Source organism: Bison bison, unplaced genomic scaffold, assembly GCF_000754665.1.
Source record: "Bison bison bison isolate TAMUID 2011002044 unplaced genomic scaffold, Bison_UMD1.0 scf7180017864063, whole genome shotgun sequence".
Classification (NCBI taxonomy): domain Eukaryota; kingdom Metazoa; phylum Chordata; class Mammalia; order Artiodactyla; family Bovidae; genus Bison; species Bison bison.
This window is the reverse complement of record NW_011494635.1, coordinates 1,593,803-1,612,663: the sequence shown is the minus strand read 5'-3', so window position 1 is coordinate 1,612,663 and position 18,861 is coordinate 1,593,803. Positions and strand designations below refer to the sequence as shown.

The following is an 18,861-nucleotide window of genomic DNA, read 5'->3' as shown; positions in this document are numbered from 1 at the left end:
AGTCAGACCCTCGGGGGCACCTGCCCCCGAGAAGTGCTCGGGGTCCCCATTTCCAGCCTATGGTCTAGATGGTGGAGCCGGCGCTCAGGGAGCCATGGGAGGGTCTGTCTGGGGAAATCACAGGGATGCAGCAGGTCTGAGCCAGCAGGACCTCCGGGGTATCAGGTCTGGCCCTTCTCTTTCTCAGGTGAGGAGGGGGTGGGCCCGGAGGAAGCAGACTGGGCAGAACATTCACAAATTCAGGAGCCCCCAGCATCAAAAAAGGATCATTGGAAGCTGTACCTTCTGGGGTCATCTTTCCCAGACTTTTAAACCAAGAAGCCATCATTAAAACATTACAGGGGTGAGCAAGGCGATTTTAACAAGAGTTCACAGCTGTGTCAGTGATGAACGTATGAGCGACGCTGACAGCTTTTGGCTGAAATGCCTGCCCCTTCCACCAACTGTATCAAGTGTTTCTGATGCCTTTCTTTCCTTTGAAAACTCTTATGAGTTCTGTGTACCAGTGTCAGTAATATTTTGGTATTTTTGACCATCTTTTTGAGGGTGAAAATTCTAGAAAATGAAACAACTCTCTGTTTGTTTAATAATTCAGAGATTTCCAGGTAAAAGTATTTAAAAAATCAAAATATTGGTATAGATTAAAATACTCACCAAGAAAAAAGTCCTCAGAGCATAGCCTGGAACGTGATTGATTCCCCCAGCAGCAGACCCTCCTGTGTGTTGAAGCACCAGACAAGCCCTGAATTCCCTCCCTCCCTTCTTTCATCCGTTAAATAACTTGGGTGCTTTCTCCTCTGAGGATGGAGGGTGAACTCGACGAACCGGGTCCCTGCCCTTTGAGGGGCCTCGGTCCTCATGGGCCTGAGAGATGTGAGGAACCCAGGGGCCAGGTCAAGCAGGTCCAGCAGTGGAGCTGGGGTGGGCAGCCTGGAGGCTGGGGAGGCCTCTCTGAGTGGGGCCAGGAAGGAAGAGCATCCCCACGGGGAGGAACTGCAGGTCACAGGCCTGGTGGATCCAGGCAGGACGAGACAGCACCCAGTGTGGTGAGGTGGATGCTGGGCAGTAGGTGGGTGGGAGGGAGCAGCCAGTGCCCAGGGCCCTCGGGCTGCAGGGAGGCTCCTGCCACCTCCGCTTGTATGTGAGAATGTGACGCCACCCAATGTACCTGTGTGCCACGGGAAGGAGAGACAGCGCGGGGAGCCCAGCCTCTGTGGCCCAGACCAGGCTGTAGCCTGGGAGGTGCTGAGAAGTGACTCCGAAAGAGGGGACAGCTTGTATGGGGCTGGGCAGGTGTGCAAAGAGATGAGGATGAAGTAGAAAACGAAGAGACAGGAAGAGCTGCCCCCCCCACCGCCACCCTCCCCAGCCTACCTCTGCCAGTGTTTCACAAAACACAGAGGAGCAAGCGAAAGTCAGAGCTGTGACCAAAGAATTTGCCAAACCAGAGGTCGTTTTGCACCCCCATTCTCTTCCAGGAGACTCTGTGTGGGAATGTTGTGGTTCCCAAGTTTTCTCAGGTTCAGAGGTTAAACCTGTCCCCTTGTCCGTGTCCCCCTAAGCTTCCGTCAGGACTCTGTTGTTGATAGCAGTGACTGGGACTGGGGTTTTATTGGAAAGTTACTATTTTTCTTGTTCTCAGTTTGCCAGATGGTATGGATGGGGCTCTTTTTCTTTCACTTGAGCATCACAGAAGGCACACAGCCCTCCAGCTGTGACAAGGCCGTGGGGACCCTGGACAGGGTGGGCCACCGGCTGTCCCCAGCCCTGCAGCGTTTCTTCCCTCGTCCTCCTCAAAGTTGCCAGCTGTTCCAGGCATGTGTGCATAGGCCCGCCTGACCCCAGAGCTCTTCTCCCGAGCTTGCAAGATCCCTGGATTAGGGGCCTGGTGGGCAGGCTCAGTGGGGGTGCCTACAGAGACTGGGATGGGAGTCAGACAGGGTCACCCACAGGAGGGCAGGAGACCCTAGAGTAGCAGAATGGGATCCAGCACGGTGTTCATAGAAAACACTGTTTCGACATGCAGGAACGTGAGAGCGGTCTAAAGGAACCGAGATTTGAGATCTCATTATCCGACCTGGACCGATTCTTGGTTTTATTGCTGATGAGCACAAAGTTCCAAGGATGAACAAGTGATTCATGCACAAGACCTTGAACAAGTAGTTAAAGGGACCTGGTGATTTCTGTCCCTTATGCAGAAGATAACCTGTTCTCTGTTTCCATGGCATCTGGGGAAACACATGAAGGATGTAACTCAGCTGTAAGAGAAAAACGCCCTCTGGCTGTGCGAGAGAATTTGTCACCATATCACAGAGTTGAGCCATAAAGAAAGCTGAGTGCCAAAGAATTGATGCTTTTGAACTCTGGTGCTGGAGAAGACTCTTGAGAGTCCCTTGGACTGAAAGGAGATCCAACCAGTAAATCCTGAAGAAAATCAACCCTGAATATTCATTGGAAGGACTGATGCTGAAGCTGAAGCTCCAATACTTTGGCAACCTGATGCGAAGAATTGACTCGTTGGAAAAGACCCTGATGCTGGGAAGGATTGAGGGCAGGAGGAGAAGGGGACGGCAAAGGATGAGATGGTTGGATGGCATCACGGACTCAATGGACGTGAGTTTGAGCAAACTCTGGGAGTTGGTGAAGGACCAGCAAGCCTGGTGTGCTGCAGTCCACGGGGTCGTGAAGACACAAATGAGTGACTGAACAACAACAAAGAGCTCAGGATAAATGACTCCATGATATAGAAAGGAAATATATGGGCTTTCTTCCCTGAAGACTGCTGCCTATGCAGAGTTCTATCTTGGGAAGCCTGGCAGGCTGTAGTCCATGGGATCAGGAAAACACGATTTAGTGACTGAACAACAGCAATCACAATGGGAGGTGTTATTTCCTGTCCCTAGTGTTTTATACTCTTTAAAGACCTTTCACATAAAACCCCTTCTCCATAGAGCGCTGTGATGGAGGTGTGGTGACCACAGTCTTCAGCGGTAGAGGGGGGCAGCGCTGTGCACAGAGTTGGGGTCTTCCAGGCAGAAAGCTCCATGGCCTGAGCACCTAGTGATGACCCTTCCCAACCCTCCTTCCTACCTGTGGGAGTGCTGTGGGGCTTGGCCACCTGACACTGCCAGCTGCAGACCTCCCCAGAAAGTCCACATTATTTTCCATCACAATAGTCAGACTTCTCAGGTTAGGTAAAATCATGGATGTGAAAATGTAAGAGTGCTGCTTAAGTTCACCTAAGCACAGCTCTCCACTGAGTGCCTTCAAGGGGCCGATACAGCTGGAGAAACAGCCTCACCCCCATTTTTACAAGGGAAGGGAGTCAGGCTGGGGTGAGACCCCTGTGGTCCTGTCTGTTGATTTGGGCATAGGAGATATACTTGTTGAACCATGGTAACATAAAGTAGTTTATTTTGATAAGTATGGTGTTCATTCTGTAATTGGCATTCAGATACTTTTGAATTCACTTCAGTTGAGTTCAGTCTCTCAGTCATGTCCAATTCTTTGCGACCCCATGGACTGCAGCACGCCAGGCTTCCCTGTCCATCACCAACTCCTGGAGCCTACTCAGACTCATGTCCATCGTGTTGGTGATGCCATCCAACCATCTCATCCTCTGTCATCCTTTTTTCCTCCTGCCTTTAACCTTTCCCAGAATCAGGGTCTTTTCCAATGAGTTGGTTCTTTGCATCAAGTGGCCGACGTATTGGAGTTTCAGCTTCAGCATCAGTCCTTCCAATGAATATTCAGGACTGATATCATTTAGGATGGACTGGTTGGATCTCCTTGCAGTCCAAGGGACTCTCAAGAGTCTTCTCCAACACCACAATTCAAAAGCATCAATTCTTCAGTGCTCAGGGTTTTTTATACTTTTGAGTAACACGTGATTATCCATTTTGCTGAATTCTTACAAGAATTTCTTGTACCTATACATGTGAGTGCTTTGGAGGTGTGATTAATAACATGAGTTTTTATTTTGGGTGCCCCAGGGAACAGATGTTGCAAATACTGCTCAGGATAACAGAAGCTGTCATGCAGAAGCCAAAGGATAAACAAATCAAGGACTTGTTTGCCCAGAGCTTGGCAGGGTTACTGTTTAGGGTAAGTCTTTTTGTTTTTTTAATTAAAACACTGCAAATGTAAGAAATGAATCGGATTTTTTCAGCAAATCAGTTTTAATCATTGAGAATTTCAAGAGTAAAATTGGACTGCCTTTAAAAAGTTTCTAGAAATTTAACTAGAAAATTTCCTTCTTGAATGTTCTCTTGAGGGTTGTAATCAGTCTTTATGGTTAGTGCTGGGCCTTTAGGCCTTCCCACCTCTCTGCCATCTGCTTCCTCTTTTGATTTCCTTAAGGTTACTAGAAGTTAGGAAGACAACAAGTGCTGATGGTCTTGGTCTCAGGCCAGGTAGATTTGAAGAGGTGCAGGATGGACAGAGCACGGGTGTGTGGATAGGATGGGAGATGTTAAGATAGGAATGCAGTTGTGAGGGCTGTCGGTGTGCTTAGCGATTGTGTTTAAAGCCTCAGGACTGAGTGGGATCACCTGGGAAGAGGGGATGTGTCAGAGAAAGAAGGCCATCTCCCTGATGGTGGAGGTGAAGGATGGTGTCTACAGGACGTGCACGTGGGCCACCAGGGAGCAGATAGAAAGGTCTGGAAGCCAGCAGAGATGTCTGGGCTAAACAGTGAGCAGATGGCCCTGGAGCCACGAGAATGGGGACCAAGACCCAGGTGGAAGGTGGGCTGGCAGAGGGTGGAGTGAGTGTGGAACATGGTTGAGTGTGGAAGATAGATGAGTGCAGACAGTTCTTTTAATAAATTTGCTTCAAAAGGGGAAGAAAGGGCTGTAGCTCGAGGTTCAGGGTTTCAGGGTTCACAGGATTCAAGGTAACTTTGTGAGGTTTTTTGGTTTTTTTTTTTTTTTTTTGCGATAAGTAAGGATTGGATCATGTTTCCATGCTTATGGGTAGGAGCTGGGGAAGTTGGATGGGCAGGGGGTCAAGGTAACGTGGGGTTAACAGAAGTACAGAGGTTGAGGAGGAGGCTGGGAGCAGGGTGGGGGGCATGCCTGGTAGAGCAGGGCCCCCTTGGTGCCCGTCCAGCATCCAGGGGAGGAGCTGAGAAGACTGGGGCCTGGTGGGCAGAGGGTCTGCATGAGTCATCTGCTGCAAGTCAGGCAGGAGCTGGGGCAGGTGGAGGTTTACCTGTGGGAGAGGTCCCTGCAGAGATGGGGGCAAGAGTGTCTCAGAAGACAGAACAGGCTCCCCAGGTCCCGCCAGGACTAGCCTCAGATACTAGCATCGTTTTGAATCAGTATCTTTGTTCAAAATGATAACTGATTTCACAGTAGCTCAAGTCTTGATTGCCATTGACCAGATGCATTTTCAGAAATTAAACTCAATACCCAAAACACTTTTTACTTTAAAATTCTACTTCAGTTCAGTTTAGTCGCTCAGTCGTGTCTGACTCTTTGTGACCCCATGAATCCCAGCACGCCAGGCCTCCCTGTCCATCACCAACTCCTGGAGTTTACTCAAACTCATGTCCATCGAGTCGGTAATGCCATCTCATCCTCTGTTGTCCCCTTCTCCTTCTGCCCCCAATCCCTCCCAGCATCAGAGTCTTTTCCAATGAGTCAACTCTTCGCATGAGGTGGCCAAAGTACTGGAGTTTCAGCTTTAGCACTAGTCCTTCCAATGAACACCCAGGACTGATCTCCTTTAGAATGGACTGGTTGGATCTCCTTGTACTCCAAGGGACTCTCAAGAGTCTTCTCCTGCACCACAGTTCAAAAGCATCAATTCTTTGGCGCTTGGCTTTCTTCACAGTCCAACTCTCACATCCATACATGACCACTGGAAAAACCATAGCCTTGACTAGATGGACCTTTGTTGGCAAAGTAATGTCTCTGCTTTTTAATATGCTGTCTAGGTTGGTCATAACTTTCCTTCCAAGGAGTAAGCGTCTTTTAATTTCATGGCTGCAGTCACCATCTGCAGTGATTTTGGAACCCAAAATAATAAAGTCTGCCACTGTTTCCACTGTTTCCCCATCTATTTGCCATGAAGTGATGGGACTGGATGCCATGATCTTTGTTTTCTGAATGTTGAGCTTTAAGCCAACTTTTTCACTCTCCTCTTTCACTTTCACCATACTAATAGTAATTTTAAGTATTTTGTCAAAAGCACACTTCTTCCAAGTGACAATTGAATTCTTTCATCGATCCATCATTTTCAGACGCTCATAGTGGCCTGGATCCGAGCAAACCTCTGTGTGTACGTCTCCCGGGAGCTCTGGGACGACTTTCTCGGGGTGCTCTCCTCCCTCACGGACTGGGAGGAGCTGATCCACGAATGGGCCAGCATCATGGACTCCTTGACGGCTGTGCTGGCCAGGACTGTGTACGGAGTTGAGATGACCAATCTACCTCTGGACAAGTTAAGTGAACAGAAGGAAAAGAAACAGCGAGGCAAAGGTATTCCATCTCTGGCCCCTCTGGTGACCCCAGGTGTCTGAGCTGAGTGTATGCATGCATGCTAAGTCGCTCCAGTCATGTCCTACTCTTTCCGACCCTATGGACTGTAGCCCGCCAGGCCCCTTTGTCCAAGGGATTCCCCAGGCAAGAACACTGATGTGGGTTGCCATGCCCTCCTCCAGGGGATCTTCCTGACCAAGGGATCGAACCCACGTCTCCATGTCTCCTGCATTGCCAGGCGGGTTCTTTACCACTAGCACCACCTGAGAAGTCCGAGGCTGAGTAGGAGTGTATATTAAACTCCAGGCAATCATTGCATGGAATTGCATCAGCTGAACCAATGGTGTCTTTTTAACAGTGGCATTCAGTCACATATCCTAGCTCTGTGTCCCCTTCCTAAGGATGATAGATGGATGCAGGGGCTGTGGGGGAAGGAGGAGGGAGGAGGAGAACTGAGAGCTGTAGTGATAGCAGTGGAGGCGGGGACACCTTCTCTGCTGTCACCCTCACAGGAGGCTGTGAAATGCATGCCACTCTCCCCACATCACAGATCAGACACTCAAGAACAGAGTCCATAGTGATCGGCTCGTTTGAGGGGTCACACAGCTAAGAAGTGGTAAAGCTGGAAATCAAAGCCAGACAAGTCCCGCTCAAGACACCCCAATATTTGTCATCTTTCTGCTACCTTCATGGGGAAGGTGGAGGATTCAGTGCTTCCCATGGAGTTGTTTAGCTTTGTTCTGTTTCAGGGTGAGAACTATAGTGAGACTTGGAGTCAGATCCAGCTGGGAACATCAGTGATGGTGTCTGTTGAGATGACACTTTGGAAGTCCATCCTTGTTAACGTTTTTTAAGGCTGTGACACAGTCCTTGGGTTAATTCCCTGTCCTCCAGCTTATTATGTAACCATTTTGAGTCTGCTCATAGAAATACATGTAATGCAGTAGATAAAGTATGTAAGGATGCTGGGACAGAATGAACAGTGTTGGAGCTGCAGCAGGTGGATAAAATGCAAGGATGCAGGTGAAGAGCCTCAGGGCTGCACGGGGAGGCAGGGAGGGGGCAGATTTGACTCTGATCATCAACAGGGTAGCATCAGAGCATCACCGAGGGCAGAAGGTGTGAACAGCCTACCTGCCTGGCTTTTCCAGGTCCCAGGATCTGAGAGGAGTTTTTCCTCCAAAGACTCCCGAAGGGTATGATATCTGGCGTGGTCAACTGCAACCTCCACAATGGTCTTAGCGTAGGTTGTGTCAGTTAGCTTTGCCATGTGACAAAGAACCCCAAAATATAATGGCTTCAAATAGCACTGTTTATTTAAATTATGATTTTATGGATTGGCAGTCGGGGTTGGCCTCCCTGGGATGGATCTGCTGGCCTCACAGCTGCACCTGCCATCAGCCGGGCTGTGACCTGCTCACAGCTCTGCTGTCGGGCTGGCCAGCTGTCAACTGCAGTAGTGGAGGTGAAGGGGCTAAACACGCTTCCTCACCCCTGCAGGCTTGCTCAAGCTGTTCACCTAATGGCTTAGGGGTCCAGGAGCAGCGGGAGGGCAAGCCCATTCTCAAGTGTATTTCAGATCTCTGCTTGGCCAGTGTTTGCTGCCAAAGTATGTAATGTGTTGGAGCTTAGAGTCAGTGGGGGAAAGGATGACAGAGGATGTGGGATACAGGAAGTGCGAACCAATTATAATGATTCGTTAGCCGCAGAGACATGTAATTAACATGACTGGTTCCTAGAATGTCTCCACTGCCATCTGTGAGTAGCTCCCAGGGGCATCAATTAGTAAGAGCAAGTCAGTGAGAAACCAAAACTAGCTAGTTGAGGTCTGGGGCATTCCAGTGAAACTGTCCAATCCCAGTTTAGGTTTAGACTGTCTACTGCAATGATGTCTTTACATACTTTAGGCAGAAGATCCCTTTTTGTTCCTCCCTCGTTGAAGCTATACAGAGCCCCTTCTTTAAAAAAAATATACAAGAGTGGAGATATGGGATGAAGTCAGGGCAGGGAGCCCAGAGCCTGGGCCCTGGGCCTCTGTAGTGACCTCTGTAGCAGCTCTGAGGGTCTCTGTGTAAACCCAGAGTCCAGGAGGGTCAGGATGCTTCTATCCAAGAACTTGGTTTCCTAAGACTGTGGGTCTCAGCCCAGCAGAGTCTACCTGACGAGGATGCCTTTCAGGATAGAGGGAGTGGCTGAGACAAAGTAAGGATCTTCTCAAAACTCAGCACATTCCCCAACTCCTCAAATTCTTATAATCCTCCCTCCCTTTGAACCCCCAGAATATTCTCTTCCCATCCACCGTGTGAACACAGATTCCTAGGCTTGTCAGAGATAAGCTTGTCTTGGGAAGGTAAACAACTTAAAAAAAATGCTATTTATGGACAGATACAGAACAAATTTGGTTATTTAATGACCATGACAAATATTTCTGATTTATTCATGTTGCTTTATTCCAAAAATGGATATAAATATTTACTGTAGAAATCCTTGCTGTATAAGCAGTAGACTTGCGGAAACAAAGTACACTCTCAGAAGAATCTGGGTGTGCAAATGAGCCACAGGTGGCATCCGCCAGCCATGTGCCCAGAACCCTCTAAGTGTCTCTTTCTCTTTTCTTCTGTATCCGTTTGATCCCTGACCACTCACTTGATATATTTGTCTAGAGCAGTATGAGAGGAGAAAAGATGAATCCCAGATCTTCAACATTTTACTGTTTCGGAGCTTCACTTAAAAAGGATTTTTGTATTGTTTTTAGCATTTCATTGACTTTGCTCACTTGACTATAATTAGAGTTCATGGGCATGCATTTCTCTCGGGGATTTGTGGAGAGGTTTGCGTCTGCAGGACAGAATACTGCTCTAAAATCAGTGATCTCTCGTTTTCTGGTTTATAGAAGCATTTTTTGGAGTGTCCCAGGAGCAGTAGTTGGAGAAGGAAATGGCAACCCACTCCAGTATTCTTGCCTGAAAAATTCCATGGACAGAGAAGCCTGGTGGGCTATAGTCCAAGGGATTGAAAAGAGTCAGACACGCCTGAGCGACTAACACACACAGGGAGCAGTGGTATAGTTCATTTGACATTGTTCTTACATTGAGAAAGATGTGTTCATGTTTTTGTACACCGGAATGAGTGCTGTGAAGATAGGAGAATTTTCTTGAGGCCACTGAAGGGGCTTGAAAAATACTTTGGCAACAGGAATTTTCAGTTGCCTGATGGATGACTCACCTCCTAAATTGCAGTGTAGGAAGTGGTACCCAGTCTGCTGCAGGAGAACCTGCTGATTATACGTCACTCTATGTAGGGGGTTTGCTGAGCGGCACGGGCTAGGGGAGGAATCATGAAGAAACCAGCCCCTGGATTGTGTTTCTCGTCTCATAGGCTGTGTTCCAGATTCTCAGAAAGGAAGCACCGTGGGGAGGTCCTTTTCTCTGAGCTGGCGGAGCCACCCCGACGTGGCCGTGGCCGAGCCCATGAGATTCAGGAGCGCCACCACGTCCGGGGCGCCAGGGGTCGAGAAAGCCAGAAACGTTGTCCGCCAGAAGGCAACCGGTAAGCGCAAGTCCTAGTATTTCTCCATGGAATGGATGTATAGGAATTATAGGATTTTAATGGATTTATAAGGATTTTTTTTACAGCTTTAAAATTCCACTCAGAACTTAAAGTACGAGGCCTTTTACTGACTGAGATGTCACTATATCTTTTCAGCTTTCTGTCTACTTTTCCAAATCGTGGTTTTTACTATTTATTTCTAAATTCTGCATCATGATAAAGAACTTGAGATGTGAATATCAAGTGAGATGTTTGGTGCAAAAGAGAGAAAATTGGCGTTTTGTTTGAATCTTGAGGAAGATGGATTCTTGGTAATTGCACAGCCGGCTGCGTTGTTGTTCAGTGTTCATCTTAAGACAGCGTGGAAACTTAGTCCACCAAAGAAAAGGAGATTAAGGCTTTAGTTTTCAGGACTGGAGGAAGAATCTACGTTTTCTGCTTCTTAGGAAAATGGCACCTTACATGTTTGTTTACACGACCATACAGTCAGTTAGAATGAATAAGAACTTGAATGGGAACCTCCCGTTAATCACACCGTTGCTACACTTTATTCTTAAAAGAGAGAACTCTTTAGTGTGAGCTTGTATACAGTATTTAATAAGAACAAGTAAAGCTCCAAGCCCTCCCAGTGACAGATTCCTGTCTGGGACTTACGTGGCAGTCCAGTGGTTAAGACGTCACCTTCCAGGGCAAGGGATGCAGGTTCAGTCCCTGTCCTAAAGATCCCACATGCTTCACAGCCAAGAAAAACAAAAATATGAAACAGAAGCAACATTGAAACAAATTCAGTAAAGACTTTAAGAATGGTCCACATCAAAAACAAAGCCAAAGTTAAGACAGATTCATGTAGGTTTGCTTTTCACATCAATAATGCCATGCAATTGAAATTGATACTCAGCATGTTGACTACAGAGAGAAAGTCACAATTTCCTCTGATCATAAACCAAAGATTCATTGACACTCTGCATAATTTCCAGTGCTCAGTCAAGGCTTCCAACAGATGCCTTAGAATCCTGTTGTTTTTATGAAAATATATTACACGTTAACCCTAACTGCCTCATTGTTTTTCCGATAATATTTGTGGGTCATTATCCCTCATTTACTGCTTCCTTTATCCTCTCCCTGAGGAGAGACCCAGTTCCCGGAAACAGGCAGCTTTGGGAAGGCTCACTCACCTATTTCCTTTCTCATCCAAGAGTTTCTTCTCTCTCTTCCACCACTGGGTCCTTGAAAGGGATCAGAATAGGAGTTCATGCCATGCTTGGGCCTCCCACACTGCCTGTTGCCCCTCTCAACCCCTGAATTACAGAGGGGAAGGGGACAAAAGTGCTCATTCAAAGCACTTTTTAAAACACGGGTTGCCATTCCTTCTCCAGGGCATCTTCCCGACCCAGGGGTTGAACCCAGGTCTCCCGAATCACAGGCAGATTCTTTACTGTCTGAGCCACCAGGGAAGTCCAAGAATACTAGAGTGGGTAAGCCATTCCCTTCTCCCAGGGATTGAACTGGGGTCTCCTGCCTTGCAGGTGGATTCTTTACCGGCTGAGCGTCCAGGGAAACCCTCTCACATGTTAACATAGACAAATGATTCTATGTTGCATGTTCTATATGCCACTACTTGGCCAAAGCACAGCCGTAGGAGAGATTGCACTTTCGTTTTTCAACAGGTATTCTAGACCAACCATACAGTAGAGGTGCTGGTAGGTTTTAGAAAATCCTCTGTGCCTGTTTGGCAGTGTTCTCAATTGCCTGAGAAGCCATGCAAAAACAAGTAAAATCAAGTAAAGGCGCTTGTAGAGTGTGTCACTTCAAAACCATAAACCTGACCTTTGTAGGAGTCATTCAGTCAAAAACACTTAGAACCCTAACCTTTAACAGATAGTGAAGATGAGAGCTATTGAGTTGGACAGATCTATTATCTTCTTGTATCGGGTTGGCCAAAAAGGTTGTTTGGATTTTCCATAGAATCTTACAGAATAGCACAAATGAACTTTTTTGCCAACCCAATATTTTATACACATGGCAGCCCACTCCAGTATTCTTGCCTGGAAAATCCCGTGGACAGAGGAACCTGATGGGCTATATAGCCCATAGGGTAGCAAAGAGTCAGACACAACTAAAGTGACTGAACAACAACAATGAATATATGTGTATTTCCTATTTTATATTTTTAAAATTTTAAAATATTATGACTTTTTTTGTTGCCTGTGAAGACAATGATTTTTGAAGATTTTACTATATCATACTGTTTTATAAAAGTAATCTATCTAGACTACATATTAGAATTTTTACTCACTTCAGTTTTTTTTTTTTACTTATCTTTAGTCTTCTGAGGAGGCCCAGAATATTCTCATGGTAGATTTTGGTTGTGTAGAGGCCCCCTTTTAATGAGGGAACAGCAGCTCATGACATTAGGTTTTGCACTGTTAGCATGAAGATGTTTATTATGGAAGACCTATTTGAAAGTGTCTTTTTTTCTAATCCCAGTAAGAGAATATTATAAGATTATTCTAGTTTGCCCCACAGACTATACTTAGACTGAGAAAATGTCAGTGATAGTGGCGAGAGGGAAATATAAAATCAGCAATTGTGGAGTGAGGAAATGATGATTAATTTAACAGAGAATTAACTCTTTTGCACCTTAAAAGGACAGGCAGGGAGAATCTTAGAGAATTAAAAAGTTGACCTTGTTTTCCTGAGTGTGAATGATGCTAAAACCTTACATGTCTAAAGTGAATGGTTAAAGCAGATTTTCACACAAAATAACCTATATTTTATTATTTCTAAAATATCTAGTGATCAATTTTGGAAAAATGCACAATTATTTGATTTATAAAAGGAAAACTTTTAAAATGAAGCATCCCTGACATTGAGACATGGACACATCTTTCAGGAAATTTGAAGTCAAGTTAGTTTGATGTTTACACAGAAGTTGTCTTCACCTAAATAGTATCTAACATGTTTATGATTATGCATTGCAGACAGTTCTCTAGAGCTGGGAATTCTGGTAGTCAGAGAGTGGGGAAAAGACAGGAAAAGTAAGAAGTTTGCTTTTTGCAAAAGCCTCACTACCATTTGTAGGTCTATTTCATTAATGTTAAATAAAATCATGTGGAAATAATACAGTAAGTGAACCTTCCTAGTTGTGTTTTAAAGACTAAACTGGTTTTCCTGATGATGGTTTCATATGTATGAGGCGTATTCTCTCCTTACGTCCATTCATTTCCTCAAATGGTTTTCAGTAGCAATATATAGTATATAGAAAAGTTAAGAACATCCTAAAGTTTGTAGTAAGAAATTATGGACTTAATCAGCATAAAGTGTGATTTCAAAGGCTGTGTTTCATGAAGATTTTAACTTTTTTTCCCAAATGTCAGATCCTTGAGTCTGCAAGTTGACTTTTATGTGTTCTTGAGCTTTAGAATAATTGAAGTGATTTGCTTTTAAATGCAGTCGTCTCTCAGTAAGCCTGATTATTTATGAAACAGTTTTTATCTTAAGTTAGATTCTTCCCTCCCTCACCATGGTCTTTTTGTTTGGGTCCTTTTAGAAGAGAAAACTGGTTATAACGTCTGCCCAAGTAAACAGACGACCCAAACGCAAATCTGATACACAGCAGAAAAAAAAAGGAAAGGCTCAACACACAAGGCATTCCAAAACGGAGATCAATCATTTGTGAATGGCCCGTTCTCCTCGCCATCAGCGTGACTGAAAGTTGGCTGTATTTAGAGACTTATCATTAAATCCTGTGTGTTGTGCCAACTTCCTTTAAAGTCTGAAGTGACCTCCTTTGAATATTTAAAGCGAGCCCAGAAAAATAGTAATAATAAGGAAAAGGAAGAAGTGAAAGATCTTGATGTTCTTCTGACACTTGACTCTGTTGCTTTGTCTCTCCTGGAAGCTAAGCGAAGCCAGTCTATCAGCAACTGTGCCCACCTCTCTGAGGCTTTGCCCGCTACTAAAAGCGTCCCACTCCTCCTCCACACCGTGAGCGCTCTCTTCCCTGGTCTCTCTTACTCTTCTTGCTCCCACAGGCTGTCAGGTACTGTAATACTGTCTCTTCTGTCCCACTGTGTCCCTGGGCTGCTCCCGCTTGCTTGCTCGCTCGCCCCTGGGTCTGCCTTCCTTTGTTAATATCCCCGCCTCACGCATGTGTGCCTGGCCATTGCACTTGGCGTTTATTTTCAAAGAATGTCAATTGTTTCTAGGTAGTTAGATGCTCAGTAGCAATTAAATAGTCAAGCAGAATCTCTGCATCTGGGCTTTGCATTCTGAGCTGAGAACCATACTTTTTTTCTTTTTTTATTGGAATATAATTGATTTACAATGTTGTGTTAGTTTCTGCTGTACAATGAAGTGAATCGGCTCTGTATATACATATATCCCCTCCCTATTGGACTTCCTCCTGCCCCCCCATCCCACTGCTCTATGTCATCACAGAGCACCAAGCTGAGTTCCTTATTTTATACACCAGGTTCCCACTAGCTGTTTTACACACAGTGGTATATATATGTCAATGCTACTCTCTCAATTCATCCCACCCTCCCCTTCTCCCCTTGTGTCCACATGTCCAGAGAACCATAGTTTTAAGAGGGGAAAACAGTGATGCCAGCCTTGTGTGCCTTGTATATGGAGCCTATAGAGTGGAAGGGAATCTTCGTAAAATTCTACAGTGGTTCTGAGCCTGCCAATGTTAGTGTGTTTGCTGGGCCTCCCTCAGAATGAATGAACTGGAAAAGTTATGCAGGCTAGAGTTCCTTGGAGTGAATAAATCATATTCATGTATAAAATAATGATCAGTTTACACAGATTCATACTGATTATTGAGTATGAAAAATAACAATGAGTAGTAAAAACAATTTGAGTAAAAAAAATAACAATGGTGAAAATTGCTAATTTTCAAAAGAAATGTTATTCCCGGCCTTTAGCCAGTTAAAATTGAGTTCAGCTACATATTGTTTATATAGTTGCCCTTTCTGGTTTATTAAGATGTTGTCGCATCAAAAGTAATTATTAGCATGGACACCTTAACAAAAGGATTTATAGTGAATAATTAGGTCTGTGTCTACTTATTTCTCTGTGATCCCAAAATGAATCTTCTTACTGAAGAGGGAAGTGTTTTCATGTCCTTTTGGTCTCAGAAAGATAGTATTATAGATTAGTATCTATTTAATATTGGAGATAGCTTAATTGTGGCTTTGAGTGGCAATAAATCATGTCATACTCTGGTTTAGCACAGCAACATACCCTTGATGAATACATAAAATGTCATGTTACTTACTTCTAGAATATGATAGAAGAATAAGAACTGCGTTTCTTAGAAAGCTCTTTTTGTCTAGTAAATATTGAAGGTGGAAAATAGTAAGAATGGTACATGAGAAGATGGTCACCAGTCAGTTAAATCACTGATGAACATTTAACTGCTTCACAATTTGGTTTAAAAAAAAAAAAACTCCAACCTGGAGATGATTAAAAAAGTATTTTAATTAGTTTTGCTTTCTATGTGGCTGATATATGCCCATAAGGTAAAAAGTGTTCCTTTTTCACATCCCATTTTTTCCCCCACTCCATTTTGTTTAAGTTTTTTAAAATAGTTTGCCCAGAATATGTTCTCACAAGAAATCTCTTCCTGTTAGTAATCTCATTTTGGAGGTTTTTTTCCCTCAATCATTATTATATGTTAGTTGACTCAGGTTCTCAATTCCCATATGTATGTACACAGTTCCAACAGAAGTTGAATAAGATTTCAAGCAGGGATTCTCAACTGGGGACGATTTGCCCCCCAAGAACATTTAGCAGTGTCTGGTGACTTTGGTAGTCATCAAGCCAGGGTCCTGCTCCCTGTGTCCAGGAAATGGATGCCGCTAACCGTCTTACAATGGACAAGGCTGCTGCAGAGAGCCCTCTGACCCAAAATATCAATGGTACTGAGGCTTGAGAGATCTCGATTTAGGGTGGAATGAAGCAGGCCGTGCTTGGTCTATGTTTCTGTGCCTTCACCATCCTCCTCCTGGTTTTAGGGCGAAAAGGACCTAGCGGTACAGTGACTTTGAGGATGATTTGCTGATGTTTCATCTGCAAACCACAGTTTGCAAGCTCTTCCCTCGTCTGATGCCATGTCTGCTGTACTAGTAAAGTGATCCACGGTCCTGGGTGACTGTTGTATTAAAGGCCTGGGCCCAGAAACGACGTGTGTCAGTCCTCAGTAGGAGATTTTATGTCCCCCGTGGGTTGGCCCACGAGAGGATTAAATGTGTGCTCCATTTTAAACTCTGGTGCTGGCTTATCTTGCTAACCTGTTGCTAAATACAGATATAGTCGGCTAGGCATACATCCGTGTGTGCATAATACACAGACACTTTTTTTATGTTTGGCTGTGCTGGGTCTTCATTGCTGTACTCAGGCTTTCTCCTGCAGCGAGCAGGGGCTCCTCTTCACTTGCAGTGTGAGGGCTTCTCATTGGGAGGGCTTCCCTTGTTGTTCCTGTGTTCCCTGCACTGGCAGGCAGATTCCCAACCACTGGACCTCCGGGGAAGTCCTACAGACACTTTTAAAGTTGCCCCTCTTTACTATAGATGACAATCGGCTAACTTTGTGTTCTTTTAGGTTAACGTTTCTTGGTTTTGTTTCTTGTCTCACCAACATGTGTTTTAATAATATAACCAGTAGACAATTTCTTACCTTCATCCACTCTGATGTCTTATTCTGATCCCTTTGGGATGCCTTATTTGATCACAGCAGAATTCTGGGACAGTCACGACCACCTGTATCCTGTTAATTCGTATGAATAGCTGCATAAAAGAACACGTTGAGGGTGAAACTGGCAGTTTCAGTGACTTCCTTTTTTTATTCTCTTCGATGGAAACAGTTCTTTCCAGCTGTTTTGCACTTTTAACTGCTTTTATGTTCAGACATTTATCAATCTGTAGCACAGGCCATGCAGATGGTAGGCTTTATGTTTCTTTGGAGAATATTATAATGGTTGTAATTAGAGGGTCATGATCTTCTTTTGTTCCAAAGGAGGCTTAATGGGGCCTGATTGAAAGCCTCACTTTGCTGCCCCTGCATCTGGCTTTATGGCTTCCAGGTAGCACCGGGTTGTCGGGACGTGCTTATGAACAGGGTCCCCAGCGTCCTTGTGGGACACGTCAAGATGTTGAATTGATTTATGTCTCTTGTGCTTTTTATAGGGTCAAGTTGGTTTGTGGCCAGTGTTTTAAAAGTTAGGAAACTACATGATTAATTTTGCTTGTGCAACCTCGTATGAGGAGTAAACAGAACCCGAAATTTTGGTAATTGAAGAATGAGTCTCAGTCTGTTTAGTAAGATGGATTAAGGAAGCCTCAAATTAGAGAGTGAATGAAATGTCTTTGAAAAGTAGTCAGACGTTTGGGATAAATTGAAGTTTCTGAAGAGTTTGCACACTTAATTTAATCACACTAACTCTTCTTTCAGTGGGGAAAAATGAAATCAGCCCTTATTTGATCATTTTTTAGTGCTTTGAATGAGCTTTAGAAAGCAGTGATTTAGTAATGGGCGTTGCGTAATGTAGCCTCTCAAGAAGCTAAAAAGTTGGTGCTTTTAGAGTTTGGGTTACTAGGTTAGTCCTGCTTGAGAGAATGTGCGTAATCTGGTGATTCTGAGATAGGATTCATTGCTTTGAAGTGATTTGAATGGTGTAATATTCAAAACAGAGACTGCATCAGACCTCCCAGCATTTATAATGTCCTTTTTATGTAACTTAGACTGTCCTATTTCTGTTTTGCACATCAGATAATCCTCTACCTTGATATTTGCCTATCAGTGTTGTTATTTAATGACTAAGTCATGTCCAACTCTTTGCAATCCCATGGACTACAGCTCACCAGGCTTCCTTGTCCTTCACTATCTCTCAAAGTTTGCTCAAACTTCGTGTCCATTGAGTCAGTGATGCTGTTTAACCATCTTATCCTCTCCTGCCCCCTTCTCCTCCTGTCCTCAATCTTTCCCAGCATCAGGGTTTTTCTAGTGAGTCAGCTCTTCACATCAGGTGGCCAAAGTATTGGAGTTTCAGCTTCAGCATCAGTCCTTCAGTGAGTATTCAGGGTTGATTTCCTTTAGGATGGACTGGTTTGATATCCTTGCAGTCCAAGGGACTCTCGAGTCATCTCAAACACCACAGTTCAAAGCATCAATTCCTAAGTGCTCAGCATACTTTATGGTCCACCTCTCACATCCATACATGACTACTGGGAAAACCATAGCTTTGACTATATGGACCTTTGCTGGCAAAGTGATGTTTCTGCTTTTAAATATGCTGTCTAGGTTTGTCATAGCTTTTCTTCTAAGGAGCAAGCATCTTTTACTTTCATGGCTGCAGTCACCATCCACAGTGATTTTGAAGCCCAAGATAATACAATCTGCCACTGTTTCCATTTTTTCTCCTTCTACTTGCCATGAAGTGATGGGATCCGATGCCATGATATTCGTTTTATGAATGTTGAGTTTCAGCAGTAGTAGTAGTGTTAGTTACTCAATCATGTCTGACACTTTGTGACCCCATGGTATCAATGTTCAGTTCAGTTCAGTCACTCAGTCGTGTCCGACTCTTTGCGATCCCATGAATCGCAGCACACCAGGCCTCCTTGTCCATCATCAACTCCCAGAGTTCACTCAAACTCATGTGCATCGAGTTGGTGATGCCATCCAGCCATCTCATCCTCTGTTGTCCCCTCCTCCTCCTGCCCCCAATCCCTCCCAGTGTCAGGGTCTTTTCCAATGAGTCAACTCTTCGCATGAGGTGGCCAGAGTATTGGAGTTTCAGCATCAGTCCTTCCAATGAACACCCAGG

The 18,861-nt window shown here is 44.7% G+C and overlaps 1 protein-coding gene across 1 annotated transcript in view; it reads left to right on the top strand.

Moving 5' to 3' along the window:
- Positions 1-18,861, top strand: part of RALGAPA2 (Ral GTPase activating protein, alpha subunit 2 (catalytic)) — a 283,032-nt gene that overhangs the window by 85,830 nt on the left and 178,341 nt on the right. The window contains exons 15-17 of the mRNA XM_010836602.1: positions 3,993-4,104; positions 6,245-6,482; positions 9,861-10,031. Coding sequence (XP_010834904.1) covers positions 3,993-4,104; positions 6,245-6,482; positions 9,861-10,031 — 521 coding nt within the window. The remainder of the gene's footprint in view (positions 1-3,992; positions 4,105-6,244; positions 6,483-9,860; positions 10,032-18,861) is intronic.